The 22,489-nt window shown below is 39.9% G+C and overlaps 5 protein-coding genes across 5 annotated transcripts in view; 2 read left to right on the top strand and 3 right to left on the bottom strand.

Annotated features, from left to right (window-relative positions):
• usp20 (ubiquitin specific peptidase 20) overlaps positions 1-22,489 on the top strand; it is a 100,335-nt gene that overhangs the window by 55,039 nt on the left and 22,807 nt on the right. The window lies entirely within an intron of this gene.
• spout1 (SPOUT domain containing methyltransferase 1) lies at positions 72-4,563 on the bottom strand. The gene is made up of 12 exons (XM_072371414.1): positions 4,491-4,563; positions 4,368-4,407; positions 3,298-3,411; positions 3,050-3,209; positions 2,876-2,965; positions 2,742-2,791; positions 1,385-1,515; positions 1,219-1,291; positions 1,029-1,127; positions 775-877; positions 519-666; positions 72-394 (listed from the first exon to the last, which is right to left on the bottom strand). The coding sequence occupies exons 1-12, from the start codon at positions 4,536-4,538 to the stop codon at positions 308-310; spliced, it is 1,143 nt and encodes a 380-aa protein (XP_072227515.1). The 5' UTR covers positions 4,539-4,563; the 3' UTR covers positions 72-307.
• Positions 9,182-14,909, bottom strand: kyat1 (kynurenine aminotransferase 1). The gene is made up of 13 exons (XM_072371413.1): positions 14,318-14,909; positions 14,167-14,225; positions 13,089-13,236; positions 12,798-12,947; positions 12,503-12,589; positions 12,270-12,392; positions 11,996-12,116; positions 11,833-11,909; positions 11,664-11,753; positions 10,062-10,248; positions 9,856-9,932; positions 9,641-9,727; positions 9,182-9,560 (listed from the first exon to the last, which is right to left on the bottom strand). Exons 1-13 carry the CDS (start codon positions 14,387-14,389, stop codon positions 9,501-9,503), a joined length of 1,338 nt encoding a protein of 445 aa, XP_072227514.1. The 5' UTR covers positions 14,390-14,909; the 3' UTR covers positions 9,182-9,500.
• Positions 15,358-19,332, bottom strand: surf6 (surfeit 6). Its single transcript, XM_072371792.1, has 4 exons — positions 19,110-19,332; positions 17,490-17,708; positions 17,309-17,391; positions 15,358-16,206 (listed from the first exon to the last, which is right to left on the bottom strand). Exons 1-4 carry the CDS (start codon positions 19,198-19,200, stop codon positions 15,517-15,519), a joined length of 1,083 nt encoding a protein of 360 aa, XP_072227893.1. The 5' UTR covers positions 19,201-19,332; the 3' UTR covers positions 15,358-15,516.
• On the top strand, positions 19,369-22,315 carry surf1 (SURF1 cytochrome c oxidase assembly factor). The gene is made up of 9 exons (XM_072371793.1): positions 19,369-19,525; positions 19,661-19,721; positions 20,192-20,319; positions 20,441-20,523; positions 20,806-20,997; positions 21,082-21,154; positions 21,414-21,576; positions 21,692-21,773; positions 21,861-22,315. Exons 1-9 carry the CDS (start codon positions 19,463-19,465, stop codon positions 21,925-21,927), a joined length of 912 nt encoding a protein of 303 aa, XP_072227894.1. The 5' UTR covers positions 19,369-19,462; the 3' UTR covers positions 21,928-22,315.

The raw sequence follows: 22,489 nt of genomic DNA on the forward strand, positions 1-22,489 counted from the left end.
TTCTTTTATGAATCCTTCGGTTTGAATAAAAGCTGGTTTTGTGCTTTAAATAAAACAACACTCTCGGTTAGTTAAGGCATGAATATCTGTATTTAAATGTGTACAGTTTAGAAACAAAGTCAGAATTAGGACTGGGTAACACTTACAAAACTCTGTAACACCAGTATTGATCACTCAGTGTACCGATGCGTTTTTAACAGGAGGCAATGCTAAAAAAACTCCAGTTATGACCAATAAACAACCTCATGATGACATCCATCTCTCATATGAATTATTTCAAACAGAATTTATTTACTTTGACACTAGACTAATTCTTTAATGAACCGCTTGAAACATCTGGAAAAACAGCTGTGATCTTTGGCCTCAGCCCTGCCATAGAAATAAGGATGGCCTCCTGTTGGCATGAGAAGAGAAATAATAGCATTAATACACCGGTGAGCCTAACAAAGAAGTGTCAAAGCAGAAGTGTCCTTTAGTCAGACACTGCTATCAAACTGCATTTGTATGCGTGTTCTCACCTCAGTTCGAATGGTTCTGCTACCCTGACCGGGGCAAGTGTTGAGGTAAAGGTCAAAAAGAACACTGGGGTCAGTCACATCCAGGTTTTGGTCAGCATCTAAACTGGCTTCCAAACCCTGAAGACCTCCAAAAACAACCAAGAGATGCCTGAAGAGGACAAATATTCCCTTCAGTTATGACAACTGAAGTTGCTCCTAATGCTAGCACATACACATCTTGTAAAGCACGGCGTTGTCTAATCAGCTCTAAACCTACTTGAATGGTGACAGCGCTGCTTGGTCCAGGCTGCTGCCTTTGTCTGAGGTGCCAATGGTCAGATCGTATCCATCTTTGTACGGACTTTCTGTGAAAACTGAACCTTTATCGACAAAAAAAAAAAAAAGAACAGCAGTGAGGAGGATGCAAACAAAGGCGGGAAAGTCCCACAATGGAGTCTTTAATCACAAGACGTTGTACAACGACTTAAACAACTGAGTTGTGGAGGAGTACTAAGAGAACGGGAGACCTACTTAGACATGATGCCAGACGGACAGTGTAGCCCCAGTAAAGACCTCCTTGAGTTCTGGGCACATGAGGAGCCACGACAACACCTTTATACAGTCTGAAATCTGCGGAGACAAACCGACTCACACTGAACTGATGTCATATAAAGACTAAAAAAAACCATGAACTACTGAGAAGTCTGATGGAGAATACTACCTTGATTCTGTGTCTTATTGAGCTGAACTGTGACTCGTAGGCCTGCCTGTAACTGCTTATCAATCCGGACATCCTGTGGAAGCAGATGGACACGTTAAGCTTCTATTGTCCGACAATAGTGATTCCATAGTAAAAACAGTGGAGCTCCCTGTTGAGTGATGCTCACCTTCCTCATTCCACAGTTGACGAATGAGCCTTTTCCTTGTTTGGGCGGCTTGTTGAGGACGATTCCTTCCCGGTATTCAGACTCTTCATCTATCCTCATGTGATGAGGACTGTCGAGAGGGTTGAGCAAACCTTGCAGAACAAAACATGGATTCAACTGAAAAAGTATCTTCTTTTTTAATAAATTTTAAATAACCAGCACAGACATGGTATTTAAACAGCAGATTGAACGCAAATGATAATGTTGGTTAACAAACACTGCAGCTGCTGCGAGGTAAAAGAATTTTAAATTTGAACTATTCTGATGCTGCAGATATGATTTTCTAAGAAATAAAACACTGATTGTAGTTTGACACGATTAATTACATAGAAGCTGAAGCAGCTGTAGTTCAACTTGGCCAGTTTATTGGACATTTATCGATCTTTGTCCCTGTATACATGTACAGGAGCAGAACCGAGTTATTGATCAGTTCTGTCCGATGCTGTCAACTGTGTGCAGAAACGTTCAAGACATTCTACCACTACCTCCATCACAGGAGATCATCGTGCACGTAAAAGCACGGCCAAACTCACTGCGCAGATGTCCTTAAGACACATGAACGGGGATTTCTGTCAGAATATGCTGCGGTTATAAAATCAGGATTTAATTAGAGTGAAGCAACAGAAATGCTTTAAGTGACCACGAGTTGACAGTCTCAGTGGGCTGATTTTCAGGCCCAATTCACACGTTTACACAGGAAACAAAAAGATGGGACACTGGAATATGTGCAGAGCAACTGGGCCCCATTTAAGATTCAATCCCCAACTGCATTATCTGGGTCTGTTAGTCCAGTTTTGGTTTCAATTTCATTGAAGACTCTGTCCCATATCCACATTACAGTAGAAAAACAAATAATAATAAAGCTGTACACGTTAACATGCCTCTGTTCCTCTTTGTTACTCAAACAGAGGAGCTCAGCACCCCATCACTGTGTCCTCGCACACATCGAGACGCCATCACAGATCCAGCTGCTGGACGGCACCATTTAATAGAGCGGCTTGTTGTGTTTCAGCACACACGAGGCAGGCCTGTTTTACCTCCGTTACAACCTCCCTTTGCAGCTCAGAGGCCTAGCAACAGCAAATCAGCTTGAAATCCCGTTTACATGCATTTCAAAAGTCTGGTTTGGTGGGATTAGCAAGACCTTTTCTGCCAGTATTGTGTGAAAGTGCTTTCTGAGGCACAGCTTACTGAGACATCTTACACATTTATTTCTCACAATTAAAACCCAGTAAGTAAACATCATGTATCAGAATTTAAAACCTGTTAGGTAAAGGGACGTACATGTCAATGAAATGTGGATTTTTAATCAAATTACCTGCGTACTGTAAATCTTTATGCACTGGGAAAAACCACTTGCGCAGATACCTGGTGGAGAAGAGCAGCTTCAATCTCAGTTTGATCAAATGCAGCAATGGCACAGATAGTGTTGATCTGGCCTATCATACTTACTGTGGACATTCCACATACTGAAGTATTCTGGCAAGCTGAATGCAAGCGTGGCCCTTTCTCCCAACACCTTTAAATTCTCCTTCAACGCTCCTGTGGGGAAAAAAACAACAAGCTAAATGTCTTTGGTATCTGATAGAGTGTTTATCTCCAACTCCTACCTCTCTGTTAACTTACTTGACATCCTCCCCTTGCTCGTCAAACACAATGATCTCATCAACACTGAACACAACGCAAGCTCGAGCGATCTGTCCCGCCAGGTAGGTACGGAGTTCAGGGGACTGAGCGTTGTCCAAAACGGAGCCGGGCAGCGCCACGCTCACTGTGTAAGCCCGACCTGAGAGACACAGGTTGCTCATCAAAGTGCTCCCTTTACAGTAACAATCAATAACTTACAACAATCCAGAAGATGATGAGTACGTTACCGGTTTTGCTCAGGTTTTCCTCGTGTTTGGTGCTCTCTGCAGCCTCTTGCTGTTTCTGCTTTTCCAATTGTTTGAGGAGTTTGGCTTTTTTCCATTGCTTATTTTTCTCTTTTACTGTCAAAAAGGGAATCATTTTTGACCATGTTAAAATTGTTGTTTGTAAATACACAGTCTTTCATTCATGCTGAATAATAATAATTGTTCCTTAGTAATCATTTTTATGTGCTAATTGCTCAACAACAAGCCCTGCAGGTTTCTCCAACACACTCTCTTCACACTTCATTTACCGAATAACATCACTTTCCCTGTATCATATGGACTGATGCATATTTTGGATTAACAATTCAATAATAATTTCAACAAATTATCAGGATCCATCTTTGAGTATTTGCTACTTTTCTTCGTCTTATGCAACAGTAAACTGAAAAAACAGTTAGGTTTGTAAACATTTGGACAAATTGTGTTATTATGCCTGTTTACCAAATCAGCTTCAAGATGAATTTATGTGAGTGGAGGAATTGGTAGTAATTCCGGAAAAAGAAAACTCTCCAACAGGTGGGAATTGTCACAGTCTACCATAAAAGGGACAAATCATCCAGATTCAACTACTGAACGACAGAAAACGAAGGTCCAACGTATTGAGGAGCTGTAGTGTCAACACTCTCCCTTCAGTTTAGATGTAAACACTCTTAAAGTCTGAACTTTAAGCCCATAATCTATAAAAGACCTGCAACTTTAATTTATGATACTGAGTATATCTAAAAACATGTACACCACACAGATAAAAGACATAAACGCTTGGGGTTTGAGGTTTTGAGCAACTAAAATGATCACAAAATTCCCATTTGCATAAATTCTTCATTAACCTTGCTGCAGACACGAAATTAAACTAAATTGCAGTTATATATCTAAACTATAACAATAAATCCGACTTGCCATAATGTTAGCCTAATAGCAAAATTACCTAAATCGTATTTCAATATCTTATACTTAGGCAATTATGCTATTAGGCTTAAAATTTATAGAAATGTAGCTGTTAGCTCAGTGTAGCTGGGTTAGCTTGTACTCACACTCTGCTTTCCTTTTCTTCCAACGGACCGCCTCTTCGGGCTGTAAACAACAAGAGGAACATTACAACATGTGCGGGTACAGGTACACGAACAATGACCTGATAAACAATTACACAAAAGTACCTGAGAGGCGTCAGGTTTGACTTTTATCACTACACCGTTGGTAGACATTATTTCACGTACAAACACGTGAAATCTATTTACTTCCGGGGTGACTTCCGCATTTCAAACTTAAAGTCGGTTTAAAACAACAAATAAAAAAATATATCTGAGATTTTTACACTAACTGATTAAAACTGCACACATCACTGCTCTCCAATGAACAGGTAAGTATCACCAGGCGCCGATGGGATACTAAATTAATTTTCGTTTACTTACTGGGCGCAGAATCCTCACTTAGTACAATAAATGATGGGATAAGTAAACCAAAAGCTTTTATGACTTATTTTATGTTTTGTCATTTATCTTTATATGTCCACGTTATTAGTATATTTCTGTATATATTTCCACGTGCATTTTCTTAATCTTTTTGTGACAACCTTTTCATCTGTAAAAAAAAAATCAACATATCGGGCTTTAGCACCGGAGGTTAAACTGACTTCATGCAATTTATCTCTATACCACAAGAGGGCGACAGATTACCATAAATAAAGAGTCCGCTTTCTTAACAATTAGAGCTGAACTGATCATGAATCAATAACATATTTTTAATCATGATCATCAGACAGCATTAAAGATGATTGATAACCCTTAAAAAATGCCTGTAAACTACTTTAACTGACGACTTTAACATGTTGAAGAGCTGTTTGAACGAACATTGAACTCATTCAATAAGTCATATCGTCTCACTTTGATGAAAACGTGTCCTGCAAAGAATAGTGATCGATCATTGCTTTATCTAAAACAATCAGTGTTGATAATGAGGCTCTTTTGTACAAATGCAACATTTTTTCATGCTGTTTTATTTATTGATTTATTGTTCAGATCAGAGGTTATCATTTCATTCCAATAAAACTCTTACCTTCTGTAAAATTAAAACCTGATTTTCCACATTTTTTTATTTATTTTGGGAAGACTCAGGATGTCTCCAAAGTTTTCGTCAACTCCATCAGACATCTATTTAAAAAGTGTTAAATCAGGTGGTCAGCCTTCTCCTTCTCCTTCTCCTTCTCCTTCTCCTTCTCCTTCTCCACATCCGTTGAATGCAGAAAGATCCAAGAAGCTCGTATTTGGTTTGACGTCTGAAGTGAGGGCCAAAGGCAAGTGGAAAAAAAGGGACAAGATGCTCGTGTATTCCTTGGACACAACAGTTGATAAAAATGATCTTAAATAATATAATTTATTATCACAATCAATGGTAATAGGCCTCAATGGCTGTAATGTTTGAGGATGCTCTTTATTCAGTCATTTCCACTTTATTTTTTCTGACCATCCATCCATCCATCATCTGCCTGTTCTCCTGGGCTCGGGTCGCAGGGGCAGCAGCTTGAGCAGAGAAACCCAGATGTCCCTGTCCCCGGCCAATTCCTCCAGCTCTTCCAGGGGGACCCCGAGGCGTTCCCAGGCCAACTGAGACACTATCTCCCCAACATGTCCTTGGTCTTCTCCAAGTCTAGTAAACACATGTAGACTGGTTGGGCAAACTCCAGCACACCCTCCAGGACCCTGTCGAGGGTGTAGAGCTGGTCCACTGTTCCACGGCCAGGACGAAAACCACAGTGCACCTCCTGAATCCGAGATTCGACTATCCGACGGATCCTCTTCTCCAGTACCCCCGAATAGACTTTACCAGGGAGGCTGAGGAGTGTGATCCCGATTTTCCTGTCTGATACAAATATTCTTCCAATCTGAATTTACTGAAGAAAAAATGAAAAAAGTCTTTTTATGTCCAACAAGGTTCTTTTAAATATTTGATGCTGATGATAAAAGCTCCACGATGTCAGATTTTATGTTCAAAGCAGAACATGTGAAACAGCATAAAAAGTGAACGTTCACTTAACAGCATACCTGTGTAACATGCTGTCGACACAGTGATGTAAACACTAGATAAAGAGAGAGAGAATGAGCTTTTTACTGTCAGACTGTGTTGACTAAAGCGAGGACAGAAAACAACTGAAATCAGGAGCCTGCAGGGAAATGTTGCCCCACAGCTGAAAGTTTCTCCTTTAAACAGAAAAGTTTCAGTATTTTTCTGTTTTCCCCACAGAATCGGAGCTGAATGAGTTCAGGCGTTGATGCTGATCAGTGTTTCCTGATCAGGTGAAGGCAAAAAGTCTCTGGGAGCAGTTCATAGAAGAGTAAGTGAAAGTTTGTTTCATCACACAAAGTGTCCCAAAGTTGAAAGAGAACGCTCCCTGTGGCTTAAATAAATAAAAAAATACTGTGGAGATACAGAGAAAATACAAACAGATCAGTAAACCAAATACCTTTTAAATCTAATTTATATGCTGATGTACATTCCAGCTGTCGTGACACTAAACAGTGAAGCTCATCTTTTAACACCAGTAAAATCTATTGATGGTTCAAAGGTTTTGACCTGTTTTGACTCCCCCTGTAAGCATTAGTGTTCTAATCCTTCACACTGTGGGATCAATGCTTGTTCCTTTCAAAAAGGAGTGTATCAACCCTATGTAAGCACAATGGATAAATATGTACAATAAAAGGGGATATCAAACCCTCAGCAATACCAAAAATACCTTTTAGAATAACTTTTGAAGAAAAATACCTTTTAATTGACAAGTAAAACTGTTTCTTATTTTGATAAAAGAATCCAAACAAGTGCGTAATTTTTTTCCTTTACAATTTATTATTTTATGTAAACGCATAAATAAATAATAAATGTAATAATAATTTTTGAAGGAACATATTCTTATTTTTATTTGAATGACACAATAATGCTCTTTTGTGTTGTGAGAACAATGCATTGATACTTTCAGTCAGTGCAGTTGTTCAGAATGAAAAGATACAGCTGTACCACAGATATATACATTTGAAGTATTTTTATTGATGTTACTGTAACAGAATGTATAGAGATTTCATTGGTTAACTAGTCTTATGTGCGAATACTAAACGTTGCTGCTACTCTCTCTTGATGTTGTTGTCTTGGTATTGTGGGCGATGTTCATATATTCTTTGAAGCGCCTCCACATTGAAGGCAGCTCTGCTCTTTCTTCTGAGGGGTTAAACTCTTCCACTGCTTGTTCTGGTACTGCAAGTTGAAGAGACAAGTCTTCTGTGGCATGTAAGGAGTTTGATGTTGGAGAGTCCTCTGAATGTTTAGAGGCTGGTTCCATTTCGATGACAATGACAGTTCTTTCTTGATTTTTTTGTTGGAAGTGGATCCTGGACAACGATGCGTAATGAAATGTCCTCCTTGTCTTGAGGTTCCTGAATGACTTCAGGCTGGTTCTTTACAATGGTTTCTGGCGTCTTTTTGTTCTTGCGCCGACGCTTCTTTGATGTAACGTTCTCCTTTGGTTGCTCAGGGATCCCTAGTGGTTCTATTTTGTTGACTCCCTCCACTTCCAGATTCGATACTTCCACTTTTGAAGCCAGCTCTTCTACAATAACGTTCTTTGGTGGAAGACGTATCTGAGTTCTGGGAGGATGTACAGCTCTGTTTTTTCTTCTGGCTTGATGATGACGGATAGAAATAAAGCCTTCATAAGTTCTGCCACCTTCATTTCCTGTGTCTTTGTGCCTTTTCTTTAAGTTGCTCTTTCAAGCTCTCTTCCTCTTTCAGAACTGACTGATATTCAGTTTCAGATACCAGTGGTTTCAATGTTTCACACAATTCTGCAATTACTTCATTGCATTCCTTGAGCTCCTGCTCACACTTTTGATATTTGACATTGGAAACTTCCACTTGACACAACAAACTATGGAGTCCTGAGGATGATCAAGCTGGACCTCCTCGGAATGAGGAGTCACAGCTGCGGCAGAGACCTGGGATTGTTCTTTTTTCACTTCGTCATTTCCTGTTTGAGGAGACGGGGAATCCTCAGAGACCTGGGATTGTTCTTTTTCCAACAGGTCATTAGAGCTTGATGTTATATTTTCTGGCCGGTTGGTGAGTTCTTTATAACTTTTGTTACTGCCAAAAGTAATGGTATACGTGTAGAAATCCTCGGGCAAATCGTTGTCTACCATGTCACACCACTGCAGTGGAGTAGATGGTATTTTGGTTTGACTCATTTTGCTTGTTGTTTTTAAGTGCTTGTCAAAATGACTTTTTAAGATAGTAATTAAGTGTTGTTTTTAGGCGATGTGAAAACCGTTTGCTGTGACTTTCAAATGTGCTTCTTAAACTGGACGTGTTTCTTCAGATAAACTCCTGACGAACTGCGACAAAGGAGTGAAAATGTCTGGCCTATATAACCTTTGTGATGTCAAACCAGCAGAAATCAACGTTTCTGTAACAAATTAAGCATTTTCAACACATTTGCGTCCAGGTGTTTCTTACTGATATCGTCATAGAAAACAGTCAATGTGGCTCCCACATTTTTATCATTTGGGTTGCCAGAAGATGTTGAGCAAGGCACCTCTGTATGATAAAAGCTGCAAAGATTTATTATCAGGCATCATGTGCATCATATTTCTGCATGTGCAGCTTATTGGGAACAGATGAGAGTTAAACAAATATAAATTTGTAAGGAGACTTAGAAAAAAAACTATTCAAATACAAGAAAAAAAAGAGTTTATGTTTATTAGTGCAACTCTGACTTGTGTTCCGTTGAAGAGTACTTTTTGTTGTAAATGATGTTGTCAGATAAATATGTTGTCAGGTAAATAAAATCTACTCTTTATATAGAAAGTGCAAGATCTTTAATCCTTCCGCAGGAATGATGGCTCCGATGAGGGCTGAAGAACACGAGGAACAATTTACTAATAGTTTATTCAACTTTTTGCATCATTTCATTCCAGCAAATACTCCTGCACTTAAGGTGTCACACACACATACGTCATCTAACTTTTTAAACAAAATCACGTGTATATTTAAGTTCTATTTCTTGAGAAATACAGCAGATCGCCAGAGTTTCCTCATGTGTAAGAGGATGGAGGTGTGTTCGGGTGACTTCGCAAACTTAGACACTTGAACACTCAGATTAAGCAGCTTTAAGCAGCCCGGTGGTTTTATTCTCTTTGGCTCCACTTTCTCAAGATGTCCTCTGCTGCATCCAGAGTGGAGTCCTCCTGTTAGACAGAGTAACAGTGAGTCTAATGAAGAAGGACTGACAAAGGGCAGCACTGTGAAACACTGCTTAAAGCCGTACCTTTACAAAACAAAAGCGGATGTATTTGTTGAACTCCTTGCTATGTTCCAGACTGAAGAAAGCAGAGACAGGGATTGTTGCTAAACCCTGCAGGATAAAAATCAATAATGTTGGTCCAAATGTAAAGAAAAACAAAAAAAGACAATAGGATTTTCTTTACGGGTCACTTTTTTCCCCTCAAAACAAATTGTAAAGGCAGACGAAGAAATCCTTACCTTCTCTTTAATTAGCCATTTAACGAATCTGAAGTCATAGGATTCATCCTTGGTGCTTTCATCATTGAGATCCACCTCTGTTAAACAAATGCAAACGGAAAGAAAGCTGAGATGAGCAAAAGCAAATCTCACTGCATGAATCAACACATGAATGGACGATAAATGACGGTGAAAACATCCAGTTCAGATGTCTGCTTGGCACTCACTGACGGAGGAGACGTCGGCGATCATGAAATATCCTCCCTCTGGCATGACGGGCTGCAGGCCCACACTCTGCAGACATGCCGCCAGCTTCAGTCTCTTGTGGTGCAGCATTGCGGGCAGCTGCTGGAAGTAGCTCTCTGGGTTTCCGAACAGCTCGTACTCTCTCTCAAATCCGTGAGCTACAGCCTCCTGAGGAAAGATAAGAGGTGGATGTGAGGCTCTATAAGACTTACTGGGGTTGAAGCTACAAATCTGGATTGGGCGAAATATAAGATTTGAATAAAAAAAAAAGAAATGATTAAACAACTGAATGTAAATATTATTCCAATTAAGTCCTTTGACTTTTCTGTGACATCAGCAGTGGATGAGCAACTTTTGACAGCTGTGAGGGAGAATTAAGTATCCTCAAGCCCCTGAATGCAACACGGACATTCAGGGGCTTCATTAAATTAAAACCCTTATTTTCAGTATGCTGTTTGTAGGAGATAAATGTCGAAGGTGTCCAGAAAGCACACTCTAGTAAAAGTATTTGGAAAATTGAGTTCCGCCTAAGCCTCACTGTAGCTGTAAAATCAAAATGACAGTTTTGATTGGTCTAAAGAGGATGTGGTTTTAGATATCGATTGTTATCAAGTATGAAGAAGCTCAATTCACCTTTATAATCCTGTAGAACAACTGATTTGAATGTTTAGTTATAAATTACAATCAGTGCACTTGAAGGAATAGTGGCATTAGAATTGACCAGAAGTCACCAAATTTAGCTTTGTTCCAGACAATCACGCAGCAGGAGAATTCCCCCCTCCCTTCCCATAACTGCCCAGATTTTCCCCTTTTATTTCACTTAAAACAGCTTCAATTGGTGGAAACGCCTGTTTAACACTGACAATAAAACCCAGATGGTCTGGGTAAATGTGTGCACCACTTATATATTACATATAAGCTCCTGGACTATGACCGTGACTGCAGAGCACTGTTAAAAAATGACATGAGACGTAACACGGGGTCTTTGAGTTCCAGTCTGTAACATTTAGGGGGAACTAATGGCTGAAATTCTTTATATATAAAAGCTACAGAGGCGTAGAATCACATGACAGCAAACACTTTACAAGTTCATATCGACAGATATCGATTTCTTTGCAGTGCGTCATTTTGCACCGCGTGTTTGTACATAAGCACAAAACAGGCAAACTATAGAGACTACAGAGCGAGTCTTGTGTTTTCAGCCTCTGTGAAGTCTGGGAAGGGTGCGACACGTGAATCCCACACAGTAAACTGCACGATAAGTAAATATATATATATATGTTGTGACAACCTGTCAGAAAATAGAGCGATATGCTCCAGTGATGAAACAGCTATATCACTTGTGTTATGTAATTAATGTTGGGCATTGGACATCCTAGTTTGGCAGGAGCCCTCCTTTGGCAGGGTTGGACTAAAATGTGATGAGTGGAGTCAAGAAGAGGAATCGAGGATGTACAAACTGCGAAAGGGGACAAGCGGAGGAAAAATGTGCAACTTTGCCGCTTGGTGTCACTGAATCCTGCACACGAGTCTTTGAAGTGAACTAGAAAAGTATAAGGTGACATGTTTGGTGATGGGAATACCTGAGCAGCTGTTGCACAGTGATAAACAGAGTTCTGATGGATGATTTTCATGTGTTTGATTATATGTCCAGAGCTCATGGCCCAGCCGACCTGAAACAGCAACAATAAAACCAATAAATAACACCATGGCAACGGCGTGAAATACAGAGGATTCAAATATGTGCGTTACCTTCCAGCCAGTTGCACTAAAGGTCTTCCCAGCACTGCCGACTGTGATGGTTCGCTCCCACATGCCAGGAAGGCTGGCTGTCAATGAAACACACCAACTGTTAATGATGCCGATCTCCTTCTGGTTTGTGTGCTCATTGTTTTCAGCTTTGGCTCTGTCTCACCTATCTTTACATGTTTGGTTCCGTCATACGTGAGCCACTCGTACACCTCATCACTGAAGCACAGCAGATCGTGTTTGATGCACAGATCAGCAATCATTTGGAGCTCCTCCAGCTTGTAAACCTGCAACGGACATCGCTCATTAGATTCCATCAAACAGCAAAGCACCAGAAATAAAATTCAACACATGACAGCAGATTAGGGTTCGCAGAAGCTGCCTCCGATGGATTTTTATGCAAAACTCGAGCACAACAAAGACTCCATCGCTAATCGTACCTTGCCCAATGGGTTGTTGGGAGTGTTTATAACAATTGCTTTTGTGTTTGGAGTGATTTTACTGGCCAGCTCCTCTGCAGAAAGAACCCAGTCTCCACTTGACAGAACAGTGCTGCCCTCTCTCTGCCATTAACAAAAAAAAAAAATATGTCTTGGATCTATAAGTTTAAAGTTAGCATGAAAAGTATCAACATGAGGAAATACATGTGACGTAACAGTAATGAATTACTCACTGGTCTCAGAGGCACATACACCGCCGTCCCTCCTGCCATCACCACCATCGGGTGGTAGCAGTCAAAGAATGGCTCAACAATTATGACCTGAAAGACAGACACAACTGCTAAATAGCTATGTTTATTTCAGAATTCTTGGTATTTAGTCACCTGTGCTGAGCACCATGTGGAGTTTAATTTAAGAGAAAACTGCACATACAACATGCTCATAATTTACATAAACTGTGGCGTCTTCATTCTTTATAAATATCTTCGTTTCTTAATCTTAAGCTGACTCGACTGTTGATTTCTGTACCTCATCCCCTTCGTCAATCAGAGCCTGAAATGCACAGAAGAGCGCCTGATAAGCTCCGACTGTCACCAAGATGTCCTCAAGCGGATCGATTTCATGTCCCACAATCCTGCTGAAGAACTTGGCAAGACCGTTGACAAGACGGGGGTGGCCCTGGGGAGGAAGGTGAAACAGATGGAGACTCGTTCTCAAACCCATGATTAAATAACTGAGCGAAAATGACTAATAAAAATGTCTTTTTCTGATATTTATAGAGACATAGACACGTGCCCTGCTGTTAACACGTCCACTTACAAACGCTCGGGTGTACTGGTGCATCGAAGGTCCTCCACTCACAGCTTTACAGAAAGCTTCCTGGACAAACTGGGGAGGAGAGAAGTCAGGAAATCCCTGTCCAAGGTTCACTGCCTGGTAGTCTGCAGCCAACTGTGTGAATTCCACCCTGTTGGTACAAAATAGATCAAACAACGCAGTTAATTATCATGCAAATGAGCTCCAACTCTATCATAGGCTTTCATTTTATTAAGTTAAACATACTATTTTTAAAAAAAGTCAATATCATCAGCAAGCTCAGGTTAACAATATTAAAAAAAAAAGATGAATGATTAATTGATGTTCTAGCAGTGCCTAAACTGTTTTTTCCAACTACCCTGATTTCTTCCTACAGTGCAAACACATGCAGGGTAGGTTCACTGGTTGTGGGCATGAGTGAGAGCATAAATGGCCATCTGTCTCTGTGAGTTAACTCTGTGGTGGGATGGCAACCTGTCCAGGTTGTACACTGCTTAGAACAGAACAGTTTGACCTTGAACAGAATAACGTAAGCATCAATGAAGAATGGATTTTATTTACCATTATGTTTTGTTTGTACAAATTCATTTGAAGACCTTAAATTGAGGGTTGTGCACATCGGATGCATTCATTTCCAAACCCTTCCGTTAATTCAGATGAGAAAATGCAGTTCAACAGAGATATCGGGCCCAATAATCAAGTTGAGCTCCAGTTTTAAGACAAAATGTCAGTCACCTTAGTTTCTTTCTTTCTCTTATTTATCTTTTTATATGATGACATTAAGTCCACATTGTAGTAATCCTTCTTTCTATTTGTCATAATATAGAGTATATTATAGGGACTTTGGTCCTATCCTATATTCCACCCCCTCCTTCACCAATCACATGGGTATACTAAGGAAACACAGGAGCTCGACTGCAGAAGTTAATCCAAGCATGCACCTCTGTGCAACATTTAAACCATATTATAGGATAATACATAATCTTCCTCTGATGAACAGCTGTTTTAGAAATTATTTGCCTATGTACTTGCTTAAGCAATTCTGACTTTAAGCCTCCTGAATCAACAAATGATCACTTACCAAACGTTTTTATCAACGCCGTCTGTTCTGCGGGCTTGAAGTCGTCCGGACATGATTGTCTGAGATAAAAACACATTTTATTACTCCACCTTAGATACGTGTTATTGTACCACGATGTCCCTTTGGTTCAGTGCGGCAGTGAACTACTCACTCTGTGATGGTTTCTCACTAAATTCTGACGAATTACAGTCAAATTGGCAGCCAGATTCTTGATTATTCCCATCAATGGAGGATCATCATCTCCGACAGGCAGACTTTAAAGCTTTTACTGAAGCTGCGAGAGAACTGCGTCACTCTTGACCTGAAACTCCAGAGATCATAATATTGTTGCAGCAAATGTGAAGACGAGTTAAAAGTTCTCGCAGCTACCCTTTAACCTTCTGTTTTCATTTCTGCTTCCTGTCTGGGCGGAGCGAGATACAACGACACTGACGGTTTTCACAAGCAAGTAACGCACAAATTCGGCAAAAATACTAAATAAGACTATTTGAATTTGATAGTGAAAAAGGCTTCTTTCATTGGGGTCGTTGCCACATTTTCACCAGATACACACAACAACCACGGGACATACTTAAATCACTGCGCCCAACAAATAAATAATCCCCCCTGTAAAACATGTCGTTTTAACAGTTTGAAGTATGTACATTTGTTTTGAGTAAAATAAACAAATAAATACACGTTAATAAATTAGAAAGGCATTGACAATCTTTTGTTTCCCGTCCGATGAAGCCAGGCTAGTTTTCTGCTTCTATGCTAATTTAGCAAGCCGCTTGTTTGCTGGTTTACGTTGCATTCGAGGTAAGTGGGAAATTTGACCATGACCAACAGTAGTCAGTTTAAATCTGGGTGTCTTGCATCAAGCCTCTCGCACGTTCAATAAAAAACTATAGCATTCATTAATTAGTCTAATAAATGCATCTTTTGTACCATTTAAGCTCTACATTTATTCAGTCAAGCGTACTGCATGTCTGCTTGTGATGTATGTTGTTCACAGAAAAGCAACAATATAAACCTGTGAAAGCCATGCTTTCCTTCCGAATTTGAGCATTAAATCAGACATAGTTTACAAATTAATTTCCGAACTCCCACTTCTTTGATACACTATTATTCAGATATTTGGGTGATGAATCGATCAACTCATCTAATTCTTCTACCTTTGCTAAAATAATCAAACAAATTAAGCACCAGAAGTTATGAGATATGTTCTGCAAAATGAAGGATCACATTTTATTGACCACGACACAATTATATTACTCCTGTACATGAAGAACGGGAACAATATCTGCACAAGCAATACACTTTGATTTAATGTAAAAACGTTGCTGATCTGCTAATACAGACACTAAACCTCTAAACAGCGGCTTTTTTCAAGTCCTCTGGCAGCACTCTGCCCTTCTTCCTCGCTCTGTTCTTCTTCTTCTCCATCTTGACTTGCTTCCGTTTCTGGATGTTCTTTTTCCTCTTGTCCTGCCTTTGTCCCATCTTTTCTACGACTTTCTGGCTACGTTGCTCCCAATTCTTTTTCCTCTGAGCGCGCTTTTTCTCCTTCCTCTTCAAAGAGGCTCGCAGCATGTCCTCATCATCTTTGATTTTGATGCCCTCTGCCTTATAAAGCATGTTGGTCCATTTCATCTTCTCCTCCATCGCACGAGCCTTCTCCTCGTCTTTCTCTCTTAGCTGTTCCAGCTTTGCTTTGCGAGCCTCTACACGGCCGAGCAGCTGCTTGTAGTTTTTCCCCGTCAGTGGTGTTATCTGGCCCTTTACGTTTCGTTTTTTTTCCTTCTTTTTCAGCATTTTGTCGACAAATGCCTCTTCCACAGTCTCCACCTTGTTGAAGACAATGGGAACCTCAACTTTTTTGTCTGGGGCAGGAGCACATGGTTCTTCCTTTTTTATTTCTACCGGCTGCTCTTCGCCATTCTTTTCAGCCAGTTTCTTCATCAGAAATTCTTTCCTCTTCCTCTTCTTGCGCTCCCGCTCCAGCTTTCGTTTGGCACGTTTTGCCTGGACTGCCTCTGATGAAGCATCCTTTGGTGCTCCCTGATTAAAAAAAAAAAAAAAAACATAAACATTCACATTAAACTCTACATCAAATAATGGGTTGAACTATACTTTATCAACGTGAAACAGAGAAATAAAGTGCATACTGTGTGTCGGCCCTCAGGTATTACAACATAAAAAATGTTTTTTTGAAAACTAAAGAAAACGAGAAATGAATGACGAAATCCCTGCAAATGTTAAAGAATGCCACTGAAAGCATCATGCTTTCATGTGTCAAAACTCTCATACGCAGCTCAGTCAACCCTCCTGTGGTAGAGCAAATGAAAATTTGAAATCCAGCAATAATCAGAGGGATCATCCAGGTTGTTATTGTCCATTATTTGAAAACTAGCAGGTAGGAGGTTGGCAGATACATTTGTGCCAATAGCACTGGTAACATGCACAAATGCAAAGACTCCATTAATGCTGAATGTTATTTTGAAGCAGCATTTGCTGTCATTATATACGGTATTTTTTGGCTTGTGTATTACAGAAAGACAATACCAAATCACATTCATATTCCGACAGCACGACTCTGCAGTAAAAGACTGTGGATGCTACCAAAAAAAATAGGTAAAAGCAAAAAAAAAAAAAAAAAAAAGACACTTTCAAAACTATTTAAAAAAAAAAAAGCATTTCAGGGTTCCCAAATGCCTTACAGAGTGTTGATGAAAAAGAGCGGCAAACATGCCAAACCAAACTTCTTCTTTCTTAACTTTTTGCCGACATCAAATTAAAAATACACATACATTTAAACAAAATTCTTTAAGTGACAACATTTGATCCAGTGACTTCGTGTTACTTTAAATTAAACATAGGGTCTAAAAGCAGTGCATTCCGTTTTCATCCAACATATTTTTGGACGCTGCTTTGTACGTCATCTTAAAAGTTAAATAAGTCCTCTGCTTTACGCTAAGTGCGTTCTCACAGTCTGCAGTTGTGTCCAGTTAGCATCATTAGGAGAGGCTCAGAAACGACCGATGGGTAAAAGAAGTGAACAAACGCTTCATTCAAACGCCACCTTTCAGCTCAAAGCTGTCTTGTTTTGCCTAAATTGAAAATATGACTCCTAATGAAGGAGGCATATTTAAAAGCAGCATACCTGCCCTCTGGACTCTTCGATCTTCTCATGCAGCCTCTTCCGCAGCACATCTACTGTAGAGAAGCTGGAGTCTACCTTACTTCCTTTGTGAAAAACACAGAATAAAAAGAGACCAAGAGATGTTAAGGAAATCGACAGCCTGTTATCAGATTATTACTGAACTTGCATCCACTTACTGCACCTTTAGGTGTGTGCGTTGTGCCTCCATTTACGCTCTGAGTAGTTTTGGACGCATTTGGTTTTACTGCAGTTGGGCTTTTCTGAGCTGCTGAAGAGGGCGAAGGCTTCTGTTGGGGTTTGGGAGTCTTGTGATCGGTGTCCTTGTCTTTCAAATGCTTCTTTTTACATTTCTTCTTCTTCTTCTTTGGAGGATCAGTGTCATTTCCACCCTTGAAATAAACTAATGATAGACAAACATAATCCATGTTTAGTCACATGTTGAATATTCAACGTGATAATTATGACCAATTATTTGACTCCCTTGGTGCTGAACTGTAGTTAGTTACCAGACCTGGTATATTATGCTTAAGCAATGTCAACAAACTGTAAGAAAACGAGACCAGATCGGCTCATTTTGTGTATTTCAGGACCTTAATTTTTCCTCATTTTCTAAGAGACGACTGGTGACAAACGACATTCAGAGTTTTCCCTTTAGACTTAGCGTTTTCTGTAAGTGATTCTGCTTTTTCAGGGGGTTGGATGACGAGAATCGGCTAACCTCAAAACATCTGGATTTGCAAAAGTCATTTCAAATCTGCCAGTCCAGTGATCTGTTATGCAACATTTTTTTCCTTCTTCCTCATTTCAGACTGGAACTAAGTTATTTTGATTATCAGTGAGTTTTCTGACCTCTCAACATAAAGCAAACGGTCCTTTCCGTCTCAGATCACATGTAACATGTCTGTAAGATACAAGGTCTTTAGTATAAAAGCAATTTCTGGCCTGTATATACTTTGAAATGGATCATTAAAAGTGGGCCCCACAGAACAAATGTAGAAAAGACCTCTCCCAGTTGTCCTACAGAGAACCGAAACATCTAGACTGGTAGAAACAGAAAACAAAGAATGCTGATACAGATTGGGGTTTTTCTGTGTCTCATTGTGATTAGTTAGCAACTCTTGGTTGTTCGTATGTTAGTTACTTTGTGCTATTTTGACCATCATGTGTCTGATCTTTGTCAGTTTGTGGTAGAGGTAGTTTCTATTCTTCTCATTTGTTCATTTTGCATGAAGTTTGCATCACTTTATGTTCGTTCTGTTGTGCCATTTCATGTCCTATTGAGAGTTTTTAATCAGTTTGAGATATATCTTGTTCTACCCCCCCCCCCCCCCCCCCCTCTCATTTTTGCAAATTATTATGGTCATTTTGTACATAGAATGTCTGAAAAATACTCATGTTCAAAGTGTCTTTAAATGCCTAAATTTGGCCGAAACAGTCAAATCTGAAAAGATGCAAGTTTAAAAAAAACGAAGAACACAAAGCACTGCTAAAGCACAAAATCTTCTAATCTTATAAATTCCAAATATTTGGCCGGTTTTTAAAATGAGTTAATTAATTTATCTGAAGAATAAACTTAAAAACGTAAGCGTAAAACGTAAATCGGGGAATACAGTTTTAAACCGTGTAGCGCCCCATGTGGTGAACTGTGGTGGTACATTAAAGGTGTCACAATTTCAGTAATACGGCTTTTTACAGTCACAGACACAGATCGTGACCAAATACAGTACAGTTCCTAATTAAATACAAGGGAAAAAAATGCGCGGTAATGTGTAAATCACTTTGCAAAACGAGCAAATATTACCAAACGGTCTCTTCTTTGGCTCCTGTTCTCGCTGGGATAAGACTTTACTAGCAAGTTTCTGAATGTACGAGTCCTTTGCAGCGAGATCCATGTTGACAAATACACCGGGCCGCCGCGTTTATCTGAACTAAAACTGACCCACGAAACACTAAATCTGTTGGTTAAAAATATCAACACACATTTGAACGCACGTGTATTAAATGTGATGGGCGGAGCGTCACCAACCCGGAAGTAGTCACATCGAAATCCGTCCCCCCCTTGCGAGTCCGAGTAGAAACATGTCAGTTATATAGCTGTTATGTAGTCAGGTTGTTGTACACTTTTAGCAAATGTTATTAATGTACTGATTCAACATGGCTTCTCTGAAATCACTGGTTGCTTATTCTAAGAGGCTTCTTCCGACACTTAGGAAACAGGTAAGTTTTTCGTGGCATAATTCACCTCTGTGCCTTTACATCAGAAAACAAACGTGAATGTCATTTTTGTCGGTGACTGCGCGACCTGCAGGAATGAATAAAAAAAGAATTCTGTTCTGTTTTATGTCGTTACAGACTCATGTCATTTACATTAAGAGGACTTTCTTCCTGCCCAGACTCTTCAAACGTGCAGACGGTACATTAAATTATTCTTACAACGATATTCGACGCTTGTTTTTAATGTTCATTTTGAAATGTCAACAGAGTCGTATTTGCGTAGTTTCTTATTCTATCTTAGTATTCTATCACTATGTTTCTAATTAATTTAGAAAATAAGTGTTTTAGGTTTAGTATTTAGTATTAGAGACGTCAGTCATATGTTTGATCTGTAATGTGGTATTTAGCTTAAAATCATTAAAATTGCAAATTGATTTTACAAAGTAAAACTTTTTAGGTCTTTCAGCTCATAGAAATGTAAATTACATGCAGTACAGTCAATTTGTACACCGTATACAGTATGAATATGTTTGGGAATTCTGTTCATGCTGCTCTTATCATACTTCTGAGCAACATCCATACGTCATTTCTTCCTTCCTGCTGTGCGTGGCTTTGTCAAACGACAATAAGACCGTGTCGAGAGTTCACCGTATATTTGTACATTTTCAGGCAAGTGTATAACCTCCGGTCGGCTGTCCAGCTCTGCAGCAGCCAGTGCAGAGAGAAGCGAAGACTCTTTCCTCAAATGGTTTCTGTTGCTCATTCCTGCCACCACCTTTGGCCTTGGTACATGGCAGGTAGAGCTTATAACTTATTTCGTGTCACTTTTTATTATAAGATACGGTATTCTAATGCTTCCATTTTCCTTTTTCTTTGCGTTCTCATTAAATTGACTGAAATGACATTATTTATGTGAAGGTGAGGAGGCGGCAGTGGAAAATGGGATTAATCGATGAGATGAGACGACTCACTACAGCAGAGCCCATCCCTCTTCCTCTTGAGTAAGTAAATGGTAGATGTGTGAAGGTCTTCACACAGGCTCAAACAGCAGGTCATACTGACACCGATTATTCACTAAGTGATTTATTAATGTTAATGTGTAAATGTACAATAGATCAATTAGAAATCAAGCCCAGCAGCTCATGTAATGATGGCACCTATGTGAAGGCAAACCGACACTCTTTTGGTTTAGACAAAGACATTTTTTGGCATGACCCCGCCCAGAGTCTACATGCTCTTCATTAATGTGCAGATTTGCTTGTCATTTTTCCCCTGGACCCTAGTCCTCATGAGCTGAATGAGCTGGAGTACAGAAGGGTTAAAGTACGTGGACACTATGACCACTCACAGGAGCTGTACATCTTGCCCCGCTCACCCGTCGACCCAGAGAAAGAGGCCAGGGAGGCAGGAGGTCTGTCTTCAAGTGGAGAGACCGGCGCTAATGTCATAACCCCATTCTACTGCACTGACCTCGGGTAAGAAACCAGATTATAGACTGCAAGATGGTACTAACTGCACAGTGATGCTACGCTACATCCATGCTGTTGATGTCACTGCAGCATCACAATCCTGGTGAACAGAGGATATGTCCCGAGGAAGAAAATAAGACCAGAGACCAGGATGAAAGGCCAGGTCAGTCTTCCAGATGATGTGACACAAAGCTTTGTGCAACACAGACATCTTGCATCTTTGTGACAAACAGATCACAAAACATAAAGTCAAATTTAGAACATTGTTTTTATTACTAATTATTTGTACTGTTTTTGTGGACACAACTCTGACTGAGCTGCTCATCAATAAAATACAGCACTTGTTTGATTGATCTTGCTCATAAGCTTCCCTCAGTCCTCGTGCACTCTTATCAAGGTGCATCTAAACTGTTGTTGTGCAGGTTGAGGGTGAGATGGAGGTGGTGGGAGTCATCAGGCTGACAGAGATTCGTAAGCCGTTTGTACCAAACAACGACGTCGAGAAGAACCGCTGGCATTACCGGGACCTGGAGGCCATGTCCCGCGCCACTGGAGCTGCTCCCATATTCATCGATGCTGACCTTGGTAAACAATTTAGGATCCCTGATGGCGCAATATTAAATCTACTGGTTTATACGCTGGGATATTCCCTCAGGGGTACAGAACAGTAAAGCAATTTTCCCTGTCTTGTATCATGCAGGGAGCACCATTCCTGGAGGACCAGTCGGTGGACAGACCAGAATCACACTGAGGAATGAACACATGCAATATGTAGTAACATGGTAGGTGGGCACCTTACTTGTGGAATTATTGCAAAGTTAACGTGCAATTTTTTATTAGTAATGTTGCAACTTACTTTTCTTTCTTAGGTATGGCTTGTGTGCAGCTACGACCTACATGTGGTACGCCAAGTTCATCAAGAAGATTAAACTGTGACGATTCAACAGTGAGATTGGAGTTACACACGAATACTCTGAAAAACAAACCTTAAGCTTAATGGTTCTATATCAGCTCCAGACCGTTGTATATAATCAGCAGATTTCCTGATAAATGTAAATAGCCTCACTGAGTGTGGGAGTTGCTTTTCCTGTTTACATGTTAATGGCAATGAACTGATGAAACGATGGCAAAACAATCCTTTAAGAATCATGCATTCATTGTGTAATTTATAAACTGCTCGTGTGACACTCAAGTTAAAGAAAAATACCTATGAAGCTCTGTCAATTGATAAAACCAAGATTAGGGTTACTGTCATATAGTTTTGGATCTGGAGGCCAATTAGAACTCGTTTGAATGTTGGAGATTGACAAAAACATCTAAATAAAGGATATTTCTTCTCCCATAACTTGTAATCTCAAATCATTAGTGGCTTGCTGAAAGCAAATCAGCTCATTTCAACAACTGAGATTATCACTTGTATTCCTTTTATTCCCTACAACTCCACATTTTATTGAGATTAAACTCAACACTATTCGTAAGAGGTGAAAAAATTCAGCTG

This window comes from Leuresthes tenuis, unplaced genomic scaffold (genome assembly GCF_036924035.1).
Source record: "Leuresthes tenuis unplaced genomic scaffold, fLeuTen1.0.hap1 SCAF_19, whole genome shotgun sequence".
NCBI classification, from domain to species: domain Eukaryota; kingdom Metazoa; phylum Chordata; class Actinopteri; order Atheriniformes; family Atherinopsidae; genus Leuresthes; species Leuresthes tenuis.

Excerpts from the sequence above, each read along its gene's own strand:
- surf6 (XM_072371792.1), bottom strand. The coding sequence starts at position 19,200 with ATGGATCTCGCTGCAAAGGACTCGTACATTCAGAAACTTGCTAGTAAA. Across the intron at positions 17,392-17,489 it reads CACAACGCACACACCTAAAG|GAAGTAAGGTAGACTCCAGC; the intron begins GTGCAGTAAGTG and ends TTTTTCACAAAG. Across the intron at positions 16,207-17,308 it reads TCGAAGAGTCCAGAGGGCAG|GGAGCACCAAAGGATGCTTC; the intron begins GTATGCTGCTTT and ends TTTTTTAATCAG.
- spout1 (XM_072371414.1), bottom strand. The coding sequence starts at position 4,538 with ATGTCTACCAACGGTGTAGTGATAAAAGTCAAACCTGACGCCTCTCAG. Across the intron at positions 3,412-4,367 it reads GAAGAAAAGGAAAGCAGAGT|TAAAAGAGAAAAATAAGCAA; the intron begins GTGAGTACAAGC and ends CCTTTTTGACAG. Across the intron at positions 878-1,028 it reads CCGTCTGGCATCATGTCTAA|GTTCAGTTTTCACAGAAAGT; the intron begins GTAGGTCTCCCG and ends TTGTCGATAAAG.
- surf1 (XM_072371793.1), top strand. The coding sequence starts at position 19,463 with ATGGCTTCTCTGAAATCACTGGTTGCTTATTCTAAGAGGCTTCTTCCG. Across the intron at positions 19,526-19,660 it reads TTCCGACACTTAGGAAACAG|ACTCATGTCATTTACATTAA; the intron begins GTAAGTTTTTCG and ends ATGTCGTTACAG. Across the intron at positions 20,320-20,440 it reads TTGGCCTTGGTACATGGCAG|GTGAGGAGGCGGCAGTGGAA; the intron begins GTAGAGCTTATA and ends ATTTATGTGAAG.
- kyat1 (XM_072371413.1), bottom strand. The coding sequence starts at position 14,389 with ATGGGAATAATCAAGAATCTGGCTGCCAATTTGACTGTAATTCGTCAG. Across the intron at positions 14,226-14,317 it reads TAGTGAGAAACCATCACAGA|ACAATCATGTCCGGACGACT; the intron begins GTGAGTAGTTCA and ends TTTTTATCTCAG. Across the intron at positions 11,754-11,832 it reads TTAGTGCAACTGGCTGGAAG|GTCGGCTGGGCCATGAGCTC; the intron begins GTAACGCACATA and ends TTGCTGTTTCAG.